Source organism: Pieris napi, chromosome 6 (assembly GCF_905475465.1).
Source record: "Pieris napi chromosome 6, ilPieNapi1.2, whole genome shotgun sequence".
NCBI classification, from domain to species: domain Eukaryota; kingdom Metazoa; phylum Arthropoda; class Insecta; order Lepidoptera; family Pieridae; genus Pieris; species Pieris napi.
In genome coordinates this window covers 4999468-5023401 of record NC_062239.1, presented here as the reverse complement: position 1 = coordinate 5023401, position 23934 = coordinate 4999468, and the positions used below count along the sequence as shown (strand labels likewise).

General features: G+C 30.9%; 2 protein-coding genes across 9 annotated transcripts in view; both read right to left on the bottom strand.

Annotated features, from left to right (window-relative positions):
* The window catches only part of LOC125050616 (gonadotropin-releasing hormone receptor), a 28349-nt gene extending 14509 nt beyond the window's left edge, over nt 1-13840 (bottom strand). Inside the window, exon 1 of the mRNA XM_047650571.1 lies at nt 13653-13840. The gene's annotated coding sequence lies outside the window, so the exon portion shown is untranslated. The remainder of the gene's footprint in view (nt 1-13652) is intronic.
* A 7292-nt stretch (nt 13841-21132) lies between these two features.
* LOC125050537 (small conductance calcium-activated potassium channel protein) overlaps nt 21133-23934 on the bottom strand; it is a 145271-nt gene continuing 142469 nt past the window's right edge. For all 8 annotated transcript variants that reach the window (XM_047650445.1, XM_047650447.1, XM_047650448.1 and 5 more), the window contains one exon: nt 21133-23896. In XM_047650445.1, coding sequence (XP_047506401.1) covers nt 23791-23896 — 106 coding nt within the window. In that variant the 3' untranslated portion in view covers nt 21133-23790. The remainder of the gene's footprint in view (nt 23897-23934) is intronic.

Genomic DNA, 23934 nt, shown 5'->3' with positions numbered 1-23934 from the left:
CGCGTTAACGCGCGCTTTGATATTAATGTAATGTCCGTTTGATGTTCAGATGAGCGCGCGCTTTCATTGCGATCGCATGTAATTTTGTTAATTTTCGTAATTATATTTTGTTCTCGCATTTAAAATGAGTGAAATTGAAGATATTGACATCGAATTACTAATCGATGAAGTAGAAAAAAGGTCAGCAAGTTGGAATATAGCAAATTTGTATAAAAAATATAATATAATTTGTATTTTTTTTCAAAATTGGATGAACCCAATGTGTACGTTTTCTTTTTCTATATTTTTCTTTATAATATAACCCCAAAATAATAGCCTCTTCCACGTCCATTTTCTACGTTCTACCTAACTAGACTGACGAGTACTCTCGCAACGCGCGTTAGCGCTCATCATCTGAACGCTCTTCAAATTTGATCGCGCGTTGACGCGCGTTAACGCGCGTTACATGTGAACATAGCCTGATACTACCTGATACTACATTCTCATATTAATCATTTGCGAAAATAGTACCACGGTTACTTTTATAATACTTATAATGGTTGTATTGTTAAAACTCGTACTCATAAATATTCATACTAAAATTAGTGTTGTGTAACTATTAATCAGGTTACGGTGGCAGTAAAGCTTTATGTTAGGTTAACTCAAGGTTGAATATTAGGAACATGTATGGAGTAGAATAAAAATAAAGGTAAATATTTCTGAGAGATTTTTGGTATTTATTCTTCCGCTATTGAACTGTACTCATTGTCATTGATCCTCTCTGTTTGACTAACGTCGCGTAAAACTACGAGTATAATTTCCATACAAATGTTTGGTATACGCTTAGAGAAAGCAAGATAATTTTAACAGTGGGCTGAGCTCTTAATGAAAACGTAAATGTTAACATTAAGTACATTAAACAAATTCAAATTGAGCCGCCAGTTCTTTATAAAAACAGCTAAACTTTATTCCTCTACCCACATAAAAGAGAATCGAATCTATTATCAATGTAATGTAACGCAAAAAATATAGCTTAGAAGATCTCAGAAAGAAATCTCATTTTCTAAAGAAACAAGTTATTTTAAATTTACATTTTAGCCTATGGTATTGTCTAAATATTATTGTATACATTTTGCGCCTATTAAACTTCAAATCAAAACAAAACACATAAAATAGGCGCACATTTCATTACTGTATAGTATTACAAGAAACATATGTCAGTAATATAAACTTTCACCAGTGCGTAGGGATTGCAAATATATCACTTTCTTTTGGGATAACTATTATTTATGTGATATTGGATTCTATCGAAGATATTTTATTACTTTGGTACATGCGAAATAATTACATTCTTGTCTACACTTAACTTAGGCTCATATAACACTTGTACTATACGTAACGACTATGGAACATCAAGGGAAAGTATCTTAAATATCGTAGATAGGAGACTTTTTTTATGTTGAATAGTAAGTATTACTGCATACAATGACTTTCAAAAAATTACTTGTCTCGTCTGGGAATCGAACCGAGTAAAATGTGTTGTGTACTATGTGAAAATGCTTCAATTATCATTCCGTGGCCTAAACCATATGTCACGGATGATTTTGTTTCTTCAGGTACGTCTAGGGGGATGTAAAACCAGGAACAGGGTTGGAACAAAAAGCTAGTGGCACTACAACCTTTCAGGTCTGGGCCTCAGGTTTGAGTTATCACGATCATTTGTTTTTTTCTAATTGGCAAGTAGATGATCAGTATTCTATACGCGCACACATCGTCGACTTTTTAGGTCTTAGGCTGGTTTACTCACGATATTTTCCTTCAGCGTACGAGCGAGTTTTAAATGCGTACATATGCAGAGAGTCCATGCAGCCGGGGATTGCACCTACGACTTGAAGAGAGTGAAGAGTTAATGTTGAAAATAGGCCAATAATACTCATGGTGGGAAAGACTGACCTAATATCATGACGTATCATATGGTGTGTCAACACGTTTTAAACTAGAGATGCTGTTGACCACTCACAATCACACAAAACGCGCCCTTCGTTCGTCTTTTGTTTTTCATTTTTAAATTTATTCTAAAATATACGACTATGGCTCTACAATCCCAAGCAACACTTACCATGAATTGGCACTTGTCTGTAAGAACAATCATACAAGTCATAGACAATTGAACTGATGTATTATCTTCTACAGTCTTTCGTTTGCCCATAAGAAATAAAAGAAATAATTAAACCGTGGTCTATAGAGCAGAACCAATATATTTGATATGTCATACAATGAAGGCGAAAAGGGAATGCTAACAGAATATACGACAAGCACCGCAGGGGCTTAATAGTTCCATTAATTTGTAACGTCCGAGTTGCCAAAACCGAACAAGTCGTAAAAGAGTTTATAAGCAACATAGAATTATTTTAGAACGTTAGATTAATATTCAGTGCCGCTAAAAAAATCTTCTTTTTTGTTAGTTACGCTTTTTCAGATTCCTTAAGCTTTATACAAACATATCTAATAAACTGTGAATCTTAACTAATAAACATAAACATCAACAACATTTAACTTAAAAAATATGGCACCGTTTACAAAATATAATGCTGATAACAGACCTGACTTAATTATAATCAAAATAAATAAGCATTTTGCAGACACAATAATGCGATAAATAGTAATGTAATTCTTAAAATTTTTGAATAAAACTTTTAAGAAATTCTACTGCATTATAATTTACTTGAAAAGTAGTGTTATTTACTATATCATTTATATTGTAATACAATTTGCAATTAAAACAATTATTTCTAAGACTACATTTATATGACACCCAATTTTTCCTCAAATACTGTCTAAACAATAAAGTAATCCAGTCAAAGTAAATTGCAGGGTTTATTTCCAATCTATAAAGTAAAATATGAGATGTCCCTTAGCTTGTTTAAGTTACATAATATTATTTGGGTCATTCATCAATATTATATATAGTCCAGATTACTTGTAATCTTAACGTAAGCTTAAAATAATAGGGAAGTTTTGGACAAGGGTTGAAAATAATGATTAATACCATTTTAAAATGATCTAAAAATGCATTAAATGCTATTATTATTCTTAAAGCCACGACAACGTAAATAACAGTAAATATTTCGAAGTTTTTATATTTCGCCTTTATAAGGAAAACAAAATGCAAAAATGATTTATCATAATTACAATAATTTAATGCCTGTGATGAGGAGTATGATGTAATGGTTGCAGCTGCTCACAAACATTTTGTAAAAAAAAACAAAAAAAAAAACCGGAAAAGAGTCTCGGAGAGTTTATTGCCAATTTGTCTCGTGCGTTTGCTCTTGATGTGATAACAGGCATTAAATGAAAATAAGAACCATTTTTTTACTGAAGTTACGTACGTGAATAACAATTATTTTCATTTAGTTCGACTTCACTTCTATAAGTAAACAATACCCAAAGTCTTGTAGGAGTTGTGACAATGGAATTTAAAGAATTCCCTGGATCCTGTTTGATCCTATTCTGATAATTATCGATCCATACCAAAAACAAGCATTTACGAGTTATCGAAGGTCATATAAACAATTTGCAATATTAATATTGACGAACACAAATTGGGTTTGCGCATTAAAATACAAAAAAGTCAGTTAACATTTCGCGTTAGAAATATTACACATCCACTGAGGTAATTATATTTATACATTCATAAGTGTGTTTTTGTGTCTAACAATGTTCAAACAGAGTAAATCATTTGGTTGTTTTAGAACTGAATAAAATAGCCTGAAAAATTGGTTGTCTAACATTTGCGAGTGGCGAGCGTGTCGATCCTAAATTACATTTTTACGTAACCTTACTGGCCTTAAATAATGACAAAAGTACATCACTTTATTCGTGTATATATATCATAATATGTACTTAGTATGCATCAGATGATAATAACAGAATAAATACGTAGAATTATCTGATAGAGCGCGTTTTCGATTTTAATGATTTCACTAAAACATGATTATAGGAAGATTTTTACTGTGATACCCTACAACATGGTTGAGAGATAAAGACTAGTTGACACCGCTTCCCGCTTACTAATTAACGTACATTGCGTATAGTTCGAAGGTCGTAGATTTGAATCTGGGTAAGCAGTTGATAGCTTATAATATAATACTTATATTACATATTAAGAACGAAGCAGAAGCATTTTATCTTCTACTCATTCTACAGGTCTACTTACAATATGGAAAAGTTTGTATAATTCTAAAGTAAATACAACAATTTAAATTATATTAAACAATACGTTTGGACCGCGGCATTGTCTTGAAATCCGTGAAAATATATTTGCATGACAATAAAATATAACAAGAAAAATGTTACCAAAATGCAAATTTTATATTTTAAAAAGCCAGAATATAATAATATTGAAATTAAATCATTGAAGCTAGACAAATTAGGTTGCATTAAGGCTATCCTGTTTTTGTTTTGATAAAATCAGTTTTAAGTGCTTCCTGCTAGCGGATGTATTAATTATAATTCGTCTTAACACCATGACAAAGCCTACTTTGATTTATTGAAATTCTGTTATTTAAATGCCAATGCTTTCATGCAATTAATGCGAAACTTCGGAAATAAACAGTGATTAGCAATATATACCACGTAATGTCGTTAGAGTTTATTCCAATTTTTCGCCTGTGGCCTTCTTGTCATCACGTGACCTTGCCGTCTTTAGACACATTATACGTTATGCGGCTATCCATAGTCGCCTAAAAGGAATTCCGCCAATAGCGTTCTATAGTGTATTAAAATCCTATGGTAATTACTAATTAATATATTTTGAACCGACTCGAAAAACCAATACCGGAAGGTTACCATTCGAAAAAACTGTGTAATTTTTTGGATTGGTTTGAAATTTTTTTTGACACCAATCATACCCCTTGATATAAATGAATTGAATAAAAATGTTATACATTTAATTACATTACATTCTCAATACAAACAAGAAAAACATGTATTTAACACTTAAAATGCTTTTTTTTTGTCAGAAATATACGTAATATTTCTATAATAATATAAGTAATTCTCGCTCATCACTCAATATGTATATTATCTTTCTTTACAAGTACTGCCAAGCTCTCCATAGACTTATTGCTAGCGGTTAACAGAAGTTATTTTATGTATTAAATATTGTTGATTTCAAAATGAAATCGAAATATTTAATTACAAAAACTGCGTTTTTGTTATGAAAAGGGAATAAAACAAATTATTGAAATATTACTCATTACAACATACAGGATCCTATTTTAAATTTAAACAATTATTAGATTAGATTAATTATTCTATGATGCTGATGGATGTATCTTCTTCGTGTAGTGCCATCTTATTTTGAAGGTAAGTTTGTTATTCATTATCATGGCTATTTCAATTTTGGATGCTGAGCTTCTGAATAATAATTTGTAGCTTTGACCTTATCATTACCCAAGACTATTCAACCAAATAGTCCATCTACCAGGTCTGCTTCTACCTGCTACTTTGTCTTGAATTATACGTCAAGGTTATTTTGGATGTATGTTTCATTAGAATCCTCAAAAAATTTAACAACTTGATATTTCAAATAACGGTAATTTCTTGATTAATTTTTCATTCGAAAAACCAATTTGTCGAAGTAAACGTACAACGCAGCAATTTTATTTTTCTTTTATTAACACCACACCGACGTTATCGACGACAAGATAACACATATTCAAAGTTTATGAATATATATGAACCTTTGAATATCTAAGGTACAAAAATTTGAATTTGAATGTATTACTTTATATTAACTGCTGCTTTACTATGATGGCCAAATTGCCAAGGGAGAATCGTTTAGTTTCAATAAACTAGTAATGGTAGGAAGGAGGGACTGGCAGAAGTAGTCGGGTTGAGTTATCCGTTGGTCTGACTAAATAAGACAATTATTATGGGTTTCAACATCTGTAATGCTTTAAAACAAGCGGGGGTTAGCGTCGTGTGGAGGGAGCAAGTCTAGGGCTTTTTAAGACAAGCATGACCTTCTGTAATAAAGATTACTAAGAAGATAAGAGAAGAGATTACTTCATTTCGCTATATTTTATACTCTCAATGACCATAATTGCCGTCAATCACTCAAATGTCGAGATGTAATATATGCTAATGTTATACACACTTATATAAATACTTTATTAGTTGCAAATTAATTGTTTTATTCCCTTAATTTGGATAGCAGATATTTATGGTGACTTAAAACAAACATTTTATTCGTTTGGATTTCTTTACAAATTAATAACGTTACGAGAAAATACAACGATAAGTTACGATGACAGTGCAACGTTGCCATAGTCAAAACTTATGAAAATCACTTAGAATGATTAATTTAATTTTTATACGTTTTTATATTCACTTTGTTCGAAAATTCTCTTATCTTTAATTCTAAACATGTTCTTATATTTGCTACATATGATTTACTTTAGTACAGTAAAGAGATTCATAGTCTGAAAGCAGTAAGGGTATGTTAAATAATTTGAAGTCTTTAACACATAAGTAGTATTTAATAAGAATTATAATTCTAAAAAATTAAACCGGGAGCATCATCTCTTAGAATTCTCTCGAAGGTACTAACTGATTTCTAAAGTAAATCTATATATTATATGAGCCGCAAATTCCTATTGAGTGATCCTTTTCTGTCACTTTACAAATAAATGTTACAATACATTTCTTCAACTATATAAGATATTTTTAATATATATCTAAAATGTTTCAGTATTCGAGTATCTTCAAGAAAGGGGAAGGTATTATACGACTACTCAATGAGATAATACGATAACTGAGGGAATTTTTCATATTTCATTTTTGAGCCCACTTTAAGCGATATCATCTATATATATCTATATTAATAATTGACATAATTAAATAAAAAGGAGGGCAACTGGCGGCCTTATCTCTTTCGAGTTATCTCTTCCAGGTAACCATATGTATATACCTAGTCCAGCCATAAGTTAAGTTTTCTAAGTTTTCGAGGTGTTCTGGCTTTAACAGCATTAACAGCTTTTGTAGTTCTAACAGCACGCGGCCGCGCTGGTCTTTTCTGGTATTCGACAGACGAAGTGTTGTTGTATCTGTTGATAGTATGATATACGAACATACGGCTAATACTAAGCTTTTGCAGTGTCTGGAATAAGAACGACGGCTCCATACACACTTTGTGCAAGGCGATCACTGCAATCCTATTTTCTTTAACACCCCATTCCATATTATAATTTGATAATGAACACGAACAACTATGTGAAATGACGAAAATCGAAAGAAGTTTTTAAAATAATATACACGTGTTCCAAATTTAAAATAATTAAAAAGTTTAAAAAAATGCATTTTCATTTGAACGGAACTTAGACTAGTTCGATTACTCTTTCCTAAAAGTCTGTCGTGAAGTCGAGATGATGTACGCGGTCACGCAGTCGATTTTAGCTTTTTTAAAACGAATTTTCACTAAAATAAACACTCTGCCTATGTAATCAGTACAAATTAAAAACATTGGGTACAATTAAAGGCATAAATACAAAATTAGATTGCGTAAATAAAGCGTATATGGTGTAATATTTGTAGTTTGAAACAAATGGTTAATATTTACATAGAATGAAAACATATGCCCGTGTTCCAAATTCAAAGTGAAATATATTTTTCAATAATTTCATTAGATACATTGTCTGAATTTATTAATATTTCTATCAAATGCTTCAATAAATTATCAGGTACGTTTCAATTTAATGAAAATGTTATAATATTTAGGAATAATTAGCACGAATAATTCGTAGAATCAAATCGTTTACGTAATAGTGACAGTTTATGGTCAACTAAAAATTACGGAGAGTTTTGTGCATTTAGATTCAGACTTCAATTCTACTAATGAATTTTGAGTATTTATTGATGTTTATAAGTGTACATTACATCTATATGAATAAATAATATTTTGATTTTCCGTGTGCGTATTAATTAGGAACTAAATGGAGGCACGAAGTTTTGTTTGTAATAAAGGTTCATCTGGTTGAAAATAAAATACTGCAATCTTATGCAATACTATGCCAAGCGACCTGACTTACTACCGCTAAACTAAAGGATGTTAGTATAAATAATGCATCTAGAACAATTTACACGCGATACGTTTTAATCCAAATGGTTGTTTAATAATACAGTTTCCGAGTGATAATATATCGAGTGGCGCTACAACCTTTTAAGGCCTCAGATTCCTGAAATAGTATTGAGGTTTAGGCATTCTGGTTTCCTCATGATGTTCTCTTACCCGTATGGGGGATTGTTAAGTTAATCGACAAAAAAGTCAATTTCTTCGAACCTACGAACTCGGGGATGAGTCTCTCACGGAAGGTAGGCCAACTCTGCCCTCAGTGATAATGTTATGGGTAAGTACATTCCTAAACATGAAGTAGTTATTGAATGTTTTGTTTTGTATAGAGGAAATAAATATGTAGGATAGTAAAGTATAAATAACGGTTAATTTTGATAGTACTATGTTTGTGTTGTGATGCATTGCATTATTTTATAATTTACGAATGTTTACAACTACATACCTACTATAACTTATGTACCGCTATATTTTTATTCAGAACTATCATTGTTATAAATTAAGGTTTCATAATTTTTTTAATTTTTTAATTAGTATCTTTTAATATATTTTAGAGACCGTTTGATTCCAAAATTTACTCACAACTTGTTACTGTAATAGCAATGTATGTTTGAATTAATTTAACATAAATCTTATTTAATTATACATTATACTTAACTTTTACAAGAACTAGCAAAAAAAATATATTTATGAACCATTTGTCAGGTGTTTCACAGTTCAAAAGTCCAAAAGACAATATAAATTTATACACTGTTGATTTTGTTTAATGTCAACATCAACATCGGTCATTTCAGCCAGTAATAAATAGAAATATTTCTGATGAAACGAATCCATAGCAAAAATTATTCCCTATCGTAAATCAAAGATGATACTGAAATATCTTGTGATATTAGGTCATTTATAAGGATGTTTACCGTGTGAAAAATATCTTTACAAATGTTGACTTATTTTTAATGTTTCGCCACTCTCCGTCCTTTTTACCTTCAAACAATGGAGGATGTCAATTCGACATATGATTTTATTTTCGTATGTAAAAAGAGCTCCTGTTTCCGTGGACTGATCTGTCTACTATCTGTCTACTGTCTATGAATTTGGTGTAAAATGCAGCTATTGAGTAATGACTGCAGTATTGAGTAAAATACATACGAGTATATGTCAGGGAATGATCCGATTATCAGGAAATTTTCTGATCGAGTCAATTGACTTCTTCTATTACTTTCAAGAATTATAATTTATTTTGATTCAATTTATTTATATTTAATTGTTACATAATTTAGAATAATTAGAACTAATATTGCTATGACCAATCAGAGCCGAGCAAATGCCTCGAGTGTGGTCGACATTCCAAACTGGACAGTGCGTTTAGGGAAAGTAGGGTACTTTTGATTAAGTATTTAGTGGAACATGGTGGTGATGAGACGTTGGACTGAGTTGGGTATATACGTTTTGTGGTTGAGAAGATTGTGAGTAAAAGCGAGGTTGGGTTAATTAAAAGTGCTATATGTAATGTTAAAATGAATCAATTAAAATTACTGTACGATTATTTTTTCGGGTCTTGTGTTCGCACTATACCCATATCACACTTATCGATGAAGTAAAAACATATTTCTCCGACATATATATGTTTAATAGTGTTTAATTTGAAACTTATACTTCATAATTTATTTAATTACTTTTTGTGTTCTTCTTGACTGCAAATCTTTAAAGTGATCATAAACGTTTACTTCAGACCACCTTTTTAAGCCAAATTCATTCTGCTTAGTTATATTTTGTGCTATTGTCTTATGAGTTAGGATAACACAAGATGATTAGATGAATTATAAGTAGTACTACTAACGTAGGAGTAAAATAGATTAACAATAATGAGTAAATGGGTTCCCTGTGTTACGTAAAACTACATCGAGATTATCGCTGATTTTAATTGAAAGTTAACATCGTTTTTCTCTACATATAGGATGACTTTATATCAAACTAGCGGACCCGACAGACGTTGTCCTGTCTTAACTATGAATATTGATTTCAAATTGGTATAATGAATTAAAAAATATTTCAGAAACAAAGTGTTTATTATTCTAATGCTTTATGTTATACAACATTCTTTGTTTGTTTTTCTGGCTCGCATATTATTATATTATCAATATAATAACTCCGATCGAAGCATTTAATTTGAACGATATTCATTTTTCTTACATCCTCTGACGATATTTGCAGCACGCATTCTGTCAATGTTGTGTTATGTCAAACGCCATAAGGTTACACCAAAAAGTTCGAATTGTATGGTGGTTAAGTACTCTTGAATTTTCTAATTTTCCGCGCAATTTTTTTATTTTTTTATTTTATAAGAACCTTCTCCTGACAATTACAAACACAACAAAAAAAAATCCGACAAATCGGTCGAGCCGTTTTCATGGGATGTCGTGACAACGGAAAACGGGTTTCATTTTTATTTATATAGATAAATATACAGAACATAATTTTTCCGGTATAAATATTAAAAGGTTCAATTTAAGTATTACCATAAAAACACCAATTTGATCCAAATGAAAGCTGAAAAAATCCATTTTAGCCTAGGGCTAATTCTCAAGACTGAGCAGCTCAGACCCGTTTCTGAAGGCTGATAATCTAAAGACCTAAAGAAAAATGAACCACGCTACCAAAATGCGCCTGCCTCATGCAGGTATTGAAGAGTAAAAATAATAAAATTGACTTACATAGTAGTGACGTTATTTACAGGTTACATAAACAAAAATCTAAGCTTTAAAATATCATAGAATTTTAATTAAATGCATTGTCATTTCGATCATGCATCGAATAGATATTTTTAAAAGGCTGTCAATTTTGTCAACAACATAATTTCCTCTTTCTAGAATTTACTTTAAAAATTGAGCTACGTTGGATATTAAAGTATTTTTAACCTCACACAATTCAAAAATCATTGTGATTTATATTGTACATTTTCTATATTTGTTCAAGTTGTTTTATTTTTTTTAATTATTTTTTTATTTTCTTTTTTAAAGACAATTCACACCAATTGACCTAGTCCCATGCTAAGCTGAAGAAGCTTGTGTTATGGGTACTAGGCAACGGATATACATACATATTATAGATAGATAGACATATAATGACATATTTAAACACCCAAGACCTAAGCACAACACCAAATGCTCATCACATCGATGTTTGTCTCAGCCGGGGATTGAACCCGGGACCCATGGATTCGCAGTCCACTAGACCTGTTTATGTTTCCTTACAATAGTTGCCTTCTTATGGTACTAGTGTAATAATGCATTATAAAACTGGTTAAATAAATAAAGTTTTGTAAGTACATTGAACTTTTATTTGTTTTGTGAGCAGACATTGTTGAATATTAATAATATGTAAATACAACAGGACTGTATATAATTAAAACAATTATTATGAGATTTAATTTTTGAGTAGCGTCAGAATATTCTGAAGTGTCTGATTCTTTATTATTATTATTTTTTGGAATTCCATTTACAGACCCTCGCGCCGGAGAAACTTCTTAAAGTGACGCAGGGAATGTGGGGGTCCCTTAAGGTGCACTGGACCCCCACTCGCTGTTGCAGCAGGCACCGTACTGGAGGCAGGGTAACATTTTCCCTTATTCCGTCATGAGCGTGTGCTGACTTACTGCGAGCCCAACTTTTAGAGTTGGTCACAATCCAGTACGAAAGTCAGTACGTGCGTTAGACCTCCTGCCAGGCCTTAATTCAATAGCCTGAGCCAAGTCAAAAAGGATATAATATTTCAACCAATTTTTAAAAATGATTTTATCTTAAGATATTGGAATCATGATTATTATAAACGTGAATTATTAGACGTGAATATGACCTTTTATCGAAGCAAACTTTAATTGAGTTATTGCTTACTACTGTACTATGTTATTAGTTATTTTATTTTAGTTAATTGTTTTTCCTTTCCTACGCGCTTCTGGATTTAGTATTATTATTCTCGTTAGTATGGTTTTCTATAGTTTTCCTAGATAGTCCTAGGTACCTCTTGTTAGCAGTAAAACTGTTTTTATTTTCTATTGCATAATGGTGATCAAAAATGTGAGAAAAAATTAAAAACGTTTTAGGATTTAAATATTAAACTTAGCTATTCATAAAAATAAAGAATTATAATATATATTTAACAATATCTGGTTTGTTTATATATTTTCCAGGTAAGTAAATGTGCTTGATATGAGAACACTTTTCTCATATCAAGAAGAGGAGAAGAGAAGGAGAAGAAGAAGAAGTAGAGGTTTATTCAAAGAGCAATGTAGCCCAAGTATTTTAGTTCCCGGCGTATATGTAAATAATTTTATTAAACTTCAAATAGCTAAAGAGTACTGACGGACGGATAAAACGGACGAAATAATACTAGCTGACCCGGCAAACGTTGTTTTACCATGTATATTATTTTTTGGAAACATTTTTTTAGTTCAATAAAAATAACTATCTACTATAATAAAAAATAGGGGTTGATCGTATAGGGGTGAAAATTAGGGGTTGTATGTATTTTTGTATGCTGTATCATAAAAAAAAAAATCTCCCAAAGACTCCCCTCATCACTAAGTGGTTTGAAAGATAGATAGTTGCCGATTCTCAGACTTACTGAATATGCATAAAAAATTTCATTAGAATCGGTCAAGCCGTTTCGGAGGCGTATGGAAACGAACATTGTGACACGAGAATTTAATCTATACTTAAATTGCTTGCTAAAAATCTATGTTTATCATGTTAGATGAGACCAATGAAATCGTTTTACGAAATATACAAATTGTAACATATACTAAAAAGTATGAAACAAGAATGTCGCTTGTATAAATATTTTTTTTTATTAAAAGAAAATTAATTTAACTGTGATAATTAGTTTCTTATAAGCAAGAAGCATCAAGATTCTGATGCAAACTGAGGCAAATTTTGGATGTATTATTAAGTATTGGACGCCGGTGTCCAAGATTAATATGTAAAAAAAGACAACGTTCTGTTTTAAATATCTTTTTTTATTCATAGATAACGTATTCATAATGTCCGTTACACATTAAATTGCAGAAAATTATTATTAGGATAATATAACAGAACATAAAAAAATATTTTTTAATAGATTCGTTTCCTTGTGTAATAATGTCATGTTTTTAAATACATTAGAACATACAATATTGTTTGTTTAAAAACTTTATTGCCCTTAATTGATTGTATCGATTTAAGAAATATATAAAAATATTATTATTAAATATCAGAAAGATACGATAGAGAGATATAGAGATAAGTCAGTAATAAAAATAAAAATATAATATCTTAATTTTATATCAATACGAACATTATTTTTTTAGAAGTTATTAAAATCTATGAAATTCTTCAAAAAGTATCCGGGTTTTGAGTTATATACACAGTACACACATAGAAAATAAATAACAAAATTAACAGGTCAAATTAGACCGGTTTGGAATATTAAAACGTATCTTGAAAATCGAAAAACACGGAATTTTATTAAGGACCAAAGAACAATTTTTTGTCAATAAAACAACACTTACCCATTAAATAGCTAATTTTAAAACTTCACACACACAAAACAATCATTTACGTGCAAACTTTATGGATACTTCGTACACGAAATTATCAAGCATTCACGAAAATCAACACGATTCTGCCGACATCGCGAAGAAGACTGCCGCGTATAGCCAACGAGTTACGCTTTGTACTTCGGTATCGGCACTAGCTACCGTACCATTTTCATTGTACACCATGCTTTAACAGATGTAAGATGTAAGAAAATTGTAGCAAAATGGCAAACGGTCAGTTGAGCTTTATCTAATGTACGATATTATTTTAAACCTATGAAGACCTAACCTACCGAAGAAGTTTAAAAATTCAGCGTGTCATTTTTTTTGTGTATGATTCAGCTTAGCTCCGCCGTTTGTAGACCGATCATAGATGATCGAGAAGTCAAATTTCAATCAGACTCAGGAGGATATCATCTTTAATGCCTCATGACTCATTACATTTTATTTCTTTTTGGAGTCTTTTTAAATTATCCATTTAATTGTATCAAAGTGATTATTTTTTCAAAATTTATAGTCAGGCTGAAGTAAAACATAAATGGATTTGAAATATATCTTTAATCTAATATAAAAAATTCTCGTGTCGCGGTGTTTGTAGTTAAACTCATCCGAAACGGCTTGATCGATTCTCATGAAATTTTGTGTGCATATTGGGTATGTCTGAGAATCGGACAACATCTATTTTTCATCCCCCTATATGTTAAGGGTAGTCCACCCCTATTTTTTTTTAATTTATAGATAAATTTTTAACTTTTATTTTTTTATGATACAGCATTAAAAATACATACAACCCCTAATTTTCACCCATCTACGATCAACCCCTATTTTCTATAATAAATGATATACATGGCAAAACTGCCGGTTTGCCGGATCAGCTAGTATACATATAAAAGTTTTTAATGGTTACAACTTACAAGTGTTTCCGAAGATGTTTGTAGCTATAATTTAATTACTCGGGTAAAATATGAGGCAGGTTAAATTATGTAATTTTTCACATGTCATATTAACAATATTACACCGAAATGTAAAACTACTTTAGTATTTGAAGAAGGTTATAAAGGTTTTGAATAATAATTATATACATATCATCCATGTTTTTACTTTGTTTGTATCATGAAAACCTCCTAATGGCACCTAATAAGTTCTCGCGTAATTACTACGTATTATTTTATGTATTTAATAATACTAAAAGATGTAAAACAATTAATTTATATTAGAATAACCAATTTATACAACGCAAGATTGAGTAGAACTATGTTAATATTATTTCGTATCAAATGGAAATTTTAATGAAGTGGGCGTGTACATTTCTACTAAAACTTAATTTGTATCGTGACTTTTAATTTTAGGTAATAGCTTAGAAGAAGCATTTAAAACATAAAACTGTAAATATAATACTCTTAATGAGTTATTTTGCGATTTCTTTTCTATAAGGAGTATTTGACATATTTTGCTATGGAAAAATTAAATTTATAAATTACGACTTAATTTCAAAAAAAGCAATTAATTTAAAAAAAACTTAAGTCCGATCCCAACGAAGGCCTCCTCCAAACTCTTCTAGTCTGCCCTTTCTCGCCCTACTCTTGACCAAACCTTGCCTGTAATTAATTTTATTTCATCCTCCCATCTACTGGCCGCATGTTTTCCTTTATCCAATTTTTAATTCATTACAACACGAATGGATATTAAGTGAGTTAGCTGTCCGGACTGCATTGACAATCATTGACAGTGACAACAGCTGCTAACCTTATTTACGCAGAAAATAATATAATAGTGTTTGGGTGTAAACACAGGTAAAAAATTCGGCATCACCCTACATTTGACGCTCAGACAGCAGAGACAACCAATGAGATTGTTTGACTAGCTTTTATTAATTTCTTAAAACTTTTTTTAGTAACAATAATCACAATCACATTTCTTTACAAATAAAATCCGTCACTTCTATATAGTCTTTCACCGAAACATTTTGTTCAATTAAGAGTAGGACTAGAAACAATAGACGTGATTTATGGAGTTTCTGGATACACTTGTTCAATTTGTATGGAAAAATATCACGTTCAACATCAAATTCTCTCAGCGTTTATACCACAACGGAGCGGATAAATGCCATTATGAAGACTCTGGTCAGCCTAATGTACATTTTCCTCCATTTCACCGGTGACTGTCACGCGATGCAATTTAAATTCGATTATGAGATTTAACAAATCTTTGTGCCCATTGCTTGCCTTGAAGCATGTAAACAGCAAAATGTAGTTAAAAGATCTAAGCGAAAAGACGGCGGTAAGAGTTAGTAGACACACTAGGTACTGGATTATCTATACTAATATTATGAAGAGGTAAAGTTTGTGACTTTGTAGAGCCTACCAATAGAAAGCCAACTTAATTTCAAATTTCGTAGGCTATATTAACTCGAAAATTATAAACCCTTTCGTTGTAGTCGGCGAAAAAATCAGTCGAATGAAGACTTCGTACGTAACACTGCCGTAACTATGAGAGATATGACTGAGTCCTAGAGCTACTACTCGTATATAAAAACCTGTCCGTCTATCTGTGTGTCTGATTGCTATAAACTAAAATTGCACAGAACTTGTTACGGTTTTCACCAATATCCAGAATGATCCATCTGGAAGGTTTAGGTAATATAATAAAATCCGATTATCGCGTCATTAAACAATCATACACTTTGTTATGTAAAACGTTGGTTCAAATAAAAACTTTACGCAAGGCGTTCAATCCTTAGTTATTCATCCTATATGTGATATAGATTGAGGTTATTATTGTGGATTCCTTATTTGTATATATCGAAATGGAATTGAAACTCTTTTGAAATGCCAAAGCCATCTTGGTATCATTGGAATTAATGCACACCCTATTTTATTACTATTCCACAAAGTTCTAATTTAGTAATAAACTCAACGGCAATATTAATAACACACTCCATTTCATTAAATATTCTGCTTACCTTTAGTCCTTTATCCTGGTAAGAATTAACACGCTAGAAAGCCCATTTTACAGCTCTTTGTTAATATTTTATTATGACAAAGTGTTCTAGGGAAATTATATTATTCTGTTTATTATACTAAAGCTAGCGGTTTCCATGAACACCAACTTTGTAGTTCAAATTTTGGTACATCTATTCCAAATTGGAGTGAATTATGTAAATAAAAAAATTCGTTTGACTTCGTATCTCGAACAGTGAAAGCACATACGTGGACTAATTTGCATTGGATAAAATATACTGCGTGACGTAATAATTGTATTTCCATATTATTTAATGATTGACTAAAAAAGGAAAAAAAGGTTTAAAATCATAACACTTACTAACTGAACTAAACAAACTAAAATAACAACAAAACAAACGTTTAATCATAATTTGTAAATAAAAGCTGGTTCTGACGGAATGGGTTAGGTTAGGATTTTGTATACTCTAAAGCTCTTGGAGGTTCAAGTTGACGGGTTCTTTTGTACGTATAACTCGTTAAGCACAAAAGCTGGCGCGGCCGCAGAACATGTGGAAAATAATAAACGGCTAAAATATAAGAAGTAAAAAGTCTTTAATCCAATTTTCATTTTGTTCCGTTTTCAAGTGCAGCGTCAGTAAAGATTTAAGTTGCCGCCTGGTAGATAGTACCGGTGACCCCAGAACTGGTGCTTTCCTCGCTCAACTAAGTACCGCGATACAGGAGGAATTGCTGCTAGTATTAAAGGTACACTCCCACAGGGACCAAACTTTTTAAAATTGTTTTCGTTTTCAATTTATCCATTTTTAATTATTATTATTATTGTGTATGTTAAGAATATTGTAAATAAACTTTTCAGCACTCAAATACATGAAAAATAAAACGGCATGTTAGGAAAAACTACTGCTCATATATTCGAAGTTACACTTTCATTAACAATGATCACAAAAATCTTTTGTCTGCACCGCGTGTTACCATTCGCATACAAATATTAAACGAAGTTGTATGAAAACGATTAACTTGATTACCTATACTATTTACATTAAAATTCGCAATTATAACTTTTACATTAATTTTATACATCGTATTAATTTACATAATTTACAAGTTACTTAACAACATCTTGGTCAATGCATTTATTTACTATATTACCTTGGTATTAACAATACTAGCAAAATTTTGAAAATAACCTACAAACTAAAGGTTTTAACGATAACAATGACTAGATGATTAATTTCTTAATAGACATTTGCGGTTTCGTTATGGTGGTTATACACACTCTTTGAATAAACCTCATGACCTTGCGACAGCACAACACGCACATATTAATGTAATTGAGAACAACGAGATACTCTTAAGTCTGCCTCAAAACATGTGCTCTTGGCCAGGCGAAATTTCTCTTCGAGTGTGTACACCCGCCATATAAGTGTGGATGTATTACATATAAACTTTTTAAAATTAATTCATAGCTCCACGAAATAGAGGCCTAATTTCCATTCTAATAATTACGTTATAACTTCAATTATCTCAAAGAAGCGATCGACGAAAAAATACTTAAAAAATCATTGCAGCAAGAAAAATCATCTGCATTAACAATACTATATTAAAGTTTTTACTAACCTACTTGGTGTTTTGAAAATCTAATAGGAATTTAATTAATGTCTATAGCTCATATACTATGGCTAAAACTATAGTTCAATATAGGAACCTAAGTACATCTAATTTTTGGGATAAAATTTAATTTTACTAATAACAACAGTTTCGTTAAATTATAGTTTTTGTATGAAATACCACAGATTTCAGTGTTTATAAAATGAAGTGCTCGTAAAATATACTGCAGAATTAATAGATAGGAATTACTTAATCTACTCATTAAATTTTTTGCACGCTTGCGTTATCTTGTGAAAACTGTTTATTGTGTTGATTGGTCTAGATCAAAGAACCTTCCGTATTGTCCTAAGCAAAATTATATTTTTTTTCTATCTAAGACAATATACCCATATTGAGCCAATTCAGAAAAAGCTTTTGATCTGTTGGAATTATGAAAAGGATTAAACCTTTTATCAGCTACTAAAATAATATTTATAATTAATCTCCAACCATTAGTTGAATTTAAATAACAAAATTAGCTCCGGTGATGAACTTAAGTGCATCTTTAATATAAAAACGTTCTCAAAATATTTTACTAATTAATTCAACCGGTTTTAAACTAATAGATTGTGTTCTGTTGCGCATAAATTATAAAAATAAGTTTATATTTCAAACGAAGATACTTGTTATTCGCGTATCTCTTATTGCTGACAAAAAACTCATCAAACTTCTAAATGGCGGAAGCAATTTAAAATGATCGTGTTTATTCCAAAAAGAACCTTTGAAGCAAGATCTAAACAATTTTAATCACAAGATACTGACTACTTTACTTCCATTTTCCACAATAACTCAGAAGTTATTGCGAGTTATAAAACATTTTGCCTTAATTCGAGTATACATAAGTGCCATTAATATTATAGAGTAATGATGTTTTACATAATTAACTAACTCAAAAACTGCTTGATCGATTTCAAAAATTCTTGCACCATTCTACATCATCATTTTTTTGTAATGTATAAAAAGCGAAATTAACCTGGAGCTAACACACAAAATGTTGTTAGAGTCTCGATAGATTCGTCGAAAGCTTATCAGCAATTGATTGATAATGTAATCAAGTATCGCATCAACGTACGTACGTAATACACCGAGATTACGTAGATTTAAAAGCCTAACGAATAGTTAGTGTTTAAATCAATGTGAGAGAGTTTACCACGATTCAAAAAATTGTGTATAGAATACGATCGCAATTAACGAAGTTGGTGCCTCGTCAACAGTGGTTTTACACAAAAAAGATAATGTATTATGAAACCATTATGGTACCGGTCTAGACCAATCATAACACATTGTCCAGTTTTTCAAAACAGCATTTCTTTAACTAACTCGACAGGCGTTACTACTACATATTATTACAAAGCAGAAAGTACGGATGAACATCTCAGGAACTATTTTTGCCAATTGATAACGTACTTTTCTGTTTATATGCTGTGTTTGAATTAAACACTTCATATAGCGATTGCAGTCCTACAAGCAATATACAGAGTGGCCAAAAAGATATTAGAGCAAAAGAATGATATTAGAGCGACTCACGGCCATGTGTAATACCTTTTCAGAATCCCTATTAAATGCGCCAAAACTTGTACTACAGGGTCACTTTTCGGTAGAGTATTTTTTTTTCACAGTGAGGGCCGAAGTTAACAAAAAGTTATAATTTGAAAAAAAAAATATATCGTATAACTTAATAATATTATCTTCAATACAATCAATAAACAACTTTGAATAGTATGTTTAACGCAAGAACTCATCAGTGCCAATCTAGTGGATATTATGAAAAAGATACAGGATGTAGATTTTTTTCGAATTTTAATAAGAATTAGTAAAAAAAATCAATTTTCTTATAAAACGCAAAATAAATTAGAACTCTGCAGGGGTTGAGCTTAGAGACCTCCCGTAGAACAATTTTTTGCAGCTGATGACCTCATCTATCCCCTATTTGCGTTTGATCCACGACTTTTTGACCACTCTTTCACCGAATTAGAGGCAGTTTGAATTTGACTAGACAGTAGACATGTCGCGTACTTTTAAGTATCTGGGATTTAATTGAATTTTTTTTTAGGAAAAAACAAATGCTAAATACTACACTCGTTTTAATTCGGTAAAAGATTTTGATTTTCGCGCAAATAAAAATGTATATATATTAGCATTCTAAATATTTACTAAGGCCGCATACTTAACTTTATATCAATTTTTATGACTAGATATATTGAAAATATATTATATACATTGACCCTTTGGCAAATTAGAGTAAATAACAAAGACAGACAATAAATGAAAATAATTCTGAAAATGTCTACAATAGCATCGTAAGGACGTATGATTTCTTTATTGGTATTAATGGACTGTCTATGGTAAAATTATTTGATTTAACCCACTTTTTAATACACAGTTCTTACATTTTAATAGCTCATAAATGAGCAACCGTTTATGGAACAGTTGTTTAGTATAGAATCTTTGGGATATATCTTTTTCAACCGTAACATATCTTCTATTAACTATTGAAATTAAGTAGTTTAAAGTAAAATTTCCGATCTATATACTCTCATACCTGCTACGAGTCTTTGATTTGACTGAATCTCTACTCATTATTTAAGTTTATTAGAGGTTATTGTGTAAGAAAATAATCAATATATTAACAATATATGACTATACATTAACAATGACTTAAAAGTATTCTACTTATCATGTAAAAATCATTCTAATAAAATCATATATATTGTTAACATGCACATTGCATCACTGATATACTTTGAAACATCCTGTTTGTCATTGATATTTTCTTTTAATTAATTGAGAATGATTTAATTTAAAAAACAATGACTCGTAACAATTACGACACGTGAATTTAATAAATCCGGACGCTAGGCTAGACTTTTCAATAACGAAGGATATCTCTGAAATACACATGATTAACTTAAAAATATAATATTCGTTCTTTTAGGGAATATATTCCTCGCAATAGATTTTTTCCGACTTCGTTTACTATTTTAAGAATAGTCTAGAATTTATCTGAATATTCTATATCTGGTTATAATAAAAGAGGCCTTCTGAATAGCGTGTGTGCATTTTTACTAATGAACTTATTGTCGTTGAATTACAAGACTTGAATAACAAAAATTTTAAATACTTAGTCCATATATATTATACTAATTTATACTAAACGAAAATATATAAATAAATTGTTCCCATGACTCTCCTATGTTATATCCTCAATATATTATATACATTCATAACATCTAATTAATAAAACTGAATAATCGAAATTTTTGTAGTGTTTTAGGCACTATTTAGACAGCCATCAATATTAATATCTTAAAATCAAGCTTTACTTACGCTAATTTTTATAAAAAATTACAAACTATATCGTTAAGTAGGTAACAATTTTGTCTAATCTAAAGGAGTGTATATATTAAAAGGTTTGTGATAAATAATTCTCAGAATTAGCAGAAATTTATCAAGTGGGTATATATTATATAGCATTGTTTTACATACACCTAGTTCAATTTAGGGAATAATCGATTGTTTGTTAAAATCTCGTTATTTATCGATAAAATTGAATAAATTTGCCTCATATGACGTATGTTAAATTTTATAATTAGTGTAAACAAAGGTTAATTGTTATCAATCTGTCAATATTTGACATTTCCGTCCTTATAGAACATAGACAAACACAGATAATCTTTAATCTACGTTTTATAAGGAAGTACATTTGGTTTGAAGCAACTCACCCTTTGACACATACGATATAACATCAATGAAACATTGCTTCTTGTCATTATGAACACATTATTACGTCAGAAAACAATTGTAATTAATTTACATAATTCCGTGTCGTTTTAAGGTGGTACAAGGATCTTTCGGTTATTATTACTGCCCTATGGCGCACAATAATCAAATTTCGGTCTTAGAAAATAGGGTTCAATTTAACCACCGTTTATTTACGAGATCTACATCGTCAAAAGGAACTTGTAAACAATCAATCTGACCATATACCGTAAGGTAATAGAAGACTTGTATGTAATTCGTCAAATTTTATGTGTCATTACTCCTCCATCTGTGGATCGCAATAATATAGGAGTAAAGGATTCCGCTCAGCAAAAAAATGGCACAATAGTAACAATTTTGTAATGTGGTATTATTTTTTTGCCATTTTGGAACGGTCACAGTTTTTCAGGTATATCTTGAGTTTGTCTAAAAACCATCAGGTTATTTTTCATAATTTAATATAAAATGTCCACAAGACATAAATATTTAATAATAGTCTTTCAGTTCTAAACTTATAGTAGCTATGTTCATGACGTTAGAACACATGCAAGTTACACTAGTAACTAAGACTATGAGTCTATTATCTGGTCTATTATCCGTGACGTTTACAGTACTTTCAAACATTTATTTAAGTTACTCGGTGGAGCAGCTAACAGTGCATTAATTAAATAAAATACTGCTTTTCTCAAAGTATTGCCATTTTCTCACTTTAAATAAATTTGAAATTCGTCGCAATATCATATGTCCGTTGCGGGTCTTTAAATAATGCTACTAGTTTTGAGCTGGCATTACAGGAGAGTAAATGATTGTCAGCGTATTTAAACCCGTGTAGGCAGAGACTAAAGTATTTAAGTTTGCGTTTATAGCAGTGTTTTATTTAATAAACATATATGCAATCGACGTAAATATTACAACTAAAATAGAACCACTAATTCATACGATATTCATAAGTGATATATTTAAATTTAATATAAATTAATTGGTTCCTTGTAAACATGAACGTTTGTTATACATAGTATAAACAAATCTAATGTTGGCTAAGCGTCTATAAAGCATCCAGGTCCTTTATTCACTAACACTTCCGAAACTTGGGAACAGCGAACTAAACTGCGGCCTCTCCGCTCATCCGGGGTAAACATTTCACATTTCAGCACTTAACACCATTATAAATAAGTATAAAAGAGTCGGTAAAGTCATCGAAATGTTTTCAGTTTTTGTATCTGTAATGCATTTTAATTATCCATTGCTTTATTGAACAAAACAAATTGTTATTATAGCGGAAACAATTATTAAATGTTAATGTCCCTTATGAAAATATTTAATTATGCTTTCTTGTTACTGACTATTTATTTATGGGATTTATGCGTCCTAAATATTGTTTGTCTGAAACAACTTAATCATCAGCAGACGATTTTCAACATGTTTGCGATTTTAATGATATGTGGCGCTATTTCATAAGAAATCCTTACACAAATGGTATTACGAACTAAAATCGCATGAGAGTCTAAACTACTTTCCTTTGAATGAGGAACTGAATCATACTAACGCTGTGGATAAGTATTGTGTATTAGTTTTTTAATTAGAATTACCTCTGTACAGTATTTTAAAGTGTCAAACGACTTAAAAGAAAGTGCTTTGTTGATGCTATCTGCCGGTGAAAGAGTTTACCCGTGGTTGGGGTGAGGGGCGGAGGGAGCCGAGTAGCGTCGAGTTCAGCACAGCAGTTCGGAGTTAGGCGGTACTCAGCTGGGCAGGGGCGGGCGGGGTGCTGGGCCCGCGCTCTCAGGGGCGGAGTGCGCTCGCGCCGTTGTTGGGCTCGCCGGCCAACCATGAGTAGGTGGCATTGTTCTGAAATTGTACAGATACAATATTAATAGTTTACATTT